Here is a 2,689-nt window from a genome sequence, read left to right on the forward strand (position 1 = left end):
CCCATGGGTCCTGCCCCTCATCGTGGTTCTGATGGCAGCTCCAGCTCATCAGTATCGGGGGCCCAGGACCACCCCTGCCTCCCTCAGCCCCCAGGCCTCTAATGCGAGGACCCTGTTTTTCCCGGGGCCCCACGGGGGCGGCTTGTCACACCGTCTGCCACTAAACACTCGGAAGGGGCTGCTGGTGGGGCGCTGGGCCCCCTGCTCCCCAAGACCAGGACAGAGCCACTCAGGCTGGCCGGCCTGTGTGCATCAGGGCGCAGTCAGGGCCGGGCTGGAGGCCCCGAGGAGCCCCTGGAGCAGCGGGCCTGCGGGAGCGGTGCCAGATGGACCTCCTGCCCGCACCCCCTCCCTCCGCCGCTGTCCCAAGAAGGACGTGGGCCCTTGCCTCCAGCCACGCCCGCGGCAGCAGCAGAGCCGACGCCCCCTTTGGGTCCACCCTGGGTGCGGTCGCTGAGGTCACGCGCGGGAGGGGGCACGTGCGCGGACTGCCCACGCGGAAAGATGTCCGCCGGCCTCGGTGGTGACGGAAGGTCAGCCACGCTCAGGCAGCCGGACAGCAGGCCGTGGCCACAGTGCAGCCAGCCAGCCTGGGGTCCCCACGCCCGTGAGGAGCACGTAGGGGCTGCTGGGGCTGCGCGAGGGTCACGGGGCAGGAGAAAGGGCCTGAGTGGCTCCTGCCCCTTGACCCCTGCCCCCGGCCCCGCCCCCGGAGCCCTGCCCCCGGAGCACTTCCCCCCGGAGGCCCCGCCCCTGAGCCCTGCCCCCCAGGAGGCCCCGCCCCGCTCTCCGCACCCAGCAATACCTACAAATATTTTTTGTTTTCATAGACGTCGTGCAGTTTGAGGACGTGGGGGTGCTCGATCAGCTTCAGGATCGCGATCTCCCGCTCCACCTGCAGGGGGCCGCCGTCACTGGGGACTCCCCAGGGGGGGTCTCCCTGCTCCCTGGCTCTGCCCTGTTCCTGCCCCCCAGCTATGCTCTGTCCCTGGCCACACACCGCCCCCCTCTGCCCCCAGTTGTGCCCCGTCCCTGCCAGCCCACCCCCGGGTCCCCTTCCCTGAGCTCCCAGCTCCCCACCCGGGTATCTTGGAGCATCTTGAACTTCGTGCCCCTGACCCACACGGTCACCAGCGGCAGGGCTCCCGCCCGCCCTCCTCACCTTCATCAGTACAGACTCGCTGAGCTTCTCCCGGTTGACGATCTTGACGGCCACCTTCTGGCATGTGACACAGTGGATCCCCAGCTTCACCAGGCCTGGGGGGACAGCAGGCCTCAGACCCCGTCCAGCCGGGCCATGGCTCGCACCCTGCTCTTGGGACCCCTCACTCAGCCCCTGGGGCCCTGGGCTCCTGCCCTGCCTGGCGAGTCATGAGCCAGACCCCAGGAACTCTCTGCCCCTACTCCTCAGGCACCGGCCAGAGGCTGCCCCCAGCATGGTCCCTGCCCCACGCCACACGGCGGTCTCGGCCTCCTCCAGCCTGGCCTCAGCATGGCCCTCCCTCCCTCGCTAGTGACACCTGGAGTCGCCCCCCAGCCCTCAGCGGAAACCCAGCCCCTCAGTGGGGAGCCAGGGTGACACCTGTCCCACCCCACCCACCCATGCTGGGCCTCACCGACCCTGCACCACTACCCATCACCCTCCTTCTGGCCTGAGGACCTCTGGACAGAGGGGCCTCGGGCACCCGCTCACCCCAGGACACCGGTGCAGGGCCCCTCCTGGGCAGGACGCCATCAACACACCTCTGCTGTGGCTGCAGGGACCCTCGGCCCTGCTCGCTGCCTCTCGGCCACGTGGGCACAGCTGGGCACCTGCCCCCCTCCCAACCCCGCAGAGATTCACTGACAGAGCCCCTGGCAGCCTCTCTCCCTCCCCAGCCTGGTTCCTGTCCTCCTGTGCCCTCTGTGGCCTCAGACCCAAACACCCTCTGCCCTCCCCGCCCCAGCCTGGGCCCCGCCTGGACATTCCCCGATGGGCACGGAGGTGACCACCACAGTTGGAGCCCCCTCCAGCACGTGGGAGCCCAGCGGCAGCCCCGGGGGAGACGCCGGGCTCCACAGCTCTGCAGCCTGTGCTTGGCCTGGGCGGACGCCCGTCTCATTCACGCTGTGCTGCTCTAACCGTGACCTCGACGCGGCTCCGACCAGCGGGGTGTGCACTTGCCCCTTCGGATGCTGCTGGGGGGCAGCTCTCAGAAAACTGCAAAGCCCTTTGCTTGAGAAACAAATCTTGCCACATGCAGCTTCCCCTAAGGGGCATGCGTCTCTTTATCTGACCGTTGGTGTCGTTTCATGAACGCTCACACCTTCTCAGCAGCTCACGTCCTCCTCCTTGCCCCCTGCCCCGCAGCCTCGCCCATGGGCAGCAAGCTCGCGGGTGGCTGGGAGGTGATCCGTGCTCCCCAGAGGCAGGTGGGCCGGACGAGGGCCGGGGACCTAGCCTGGTGGAAGCCCTGAGCCCTGAGCCTGCCCTTCCTCAGCTCAGGGGAGGACAGAGGCCCTGCAGGGGGGCCCGCTGAGCCCCAGCTCCTGCCGGCGAAGGGCTGCGGCTCCTGGGGCTCACCAGCTGCCTTTGATCTGAGCCTGTGATTCAGGTCAGGAGACAGCAGAGCGAGTGGGCCCCAGGGGCCAGGGGCAGCAGCGGTGTCTGCAACTCAGAGCTGAGGCCCAGGGCCTCCACACCTCCAGG

The 2,689-nt window shown here is 69.0% G+C and overlaps 1 protein-coding gene across 1 annotated transcript in view; it reads right to left on the reverse strand.

Annotated features, from left to right (window-relative positions):
- The window catches only part of BRSK2 (BR serine/threonine kinase 2), a 19,368-nt gene that overhangs the window by 14,905 nt on the left and 1,774 nt on the right, over positions 1-2,689 (reverse strand). Inside the window, exons 3-6 of the mRNA XM_010837802.1 lie at positions 2,323-2,398; positions 1,948-2,175; positions 1,163-1,309; positions 810-895 (exon numbers count right to left, since the gene is read on the reverse strand). Coding sequence (XP_010836104.1) covers positions 810-895; positions 1,163-1,309; positions 1,948-2,175; positions 2,323-2,398 — 537 coding nt within the window. The remainder of the gene's footprint in view (positions 1-809; positions 896-1,162; positions 1,310-1,947; positions 2,176-2,322; positions 2,399-2,689) is intronic.

Source organism: Bison bison, unplaced genomic scaffold, assembly GCF_000754665.1.
Source record: "Bison bison bison isolate TAMUID 2011002044 unplaced genomic scaffold, Bison_UMD1.0 scf7180017864080, whole genome shotgun sequence".
NCBI classification, from domain to species: Eukaryota; Metazoa; Chordata; class Mammalia; order Artiodactyla; family Bovidae; genus Bison; species Bison bison.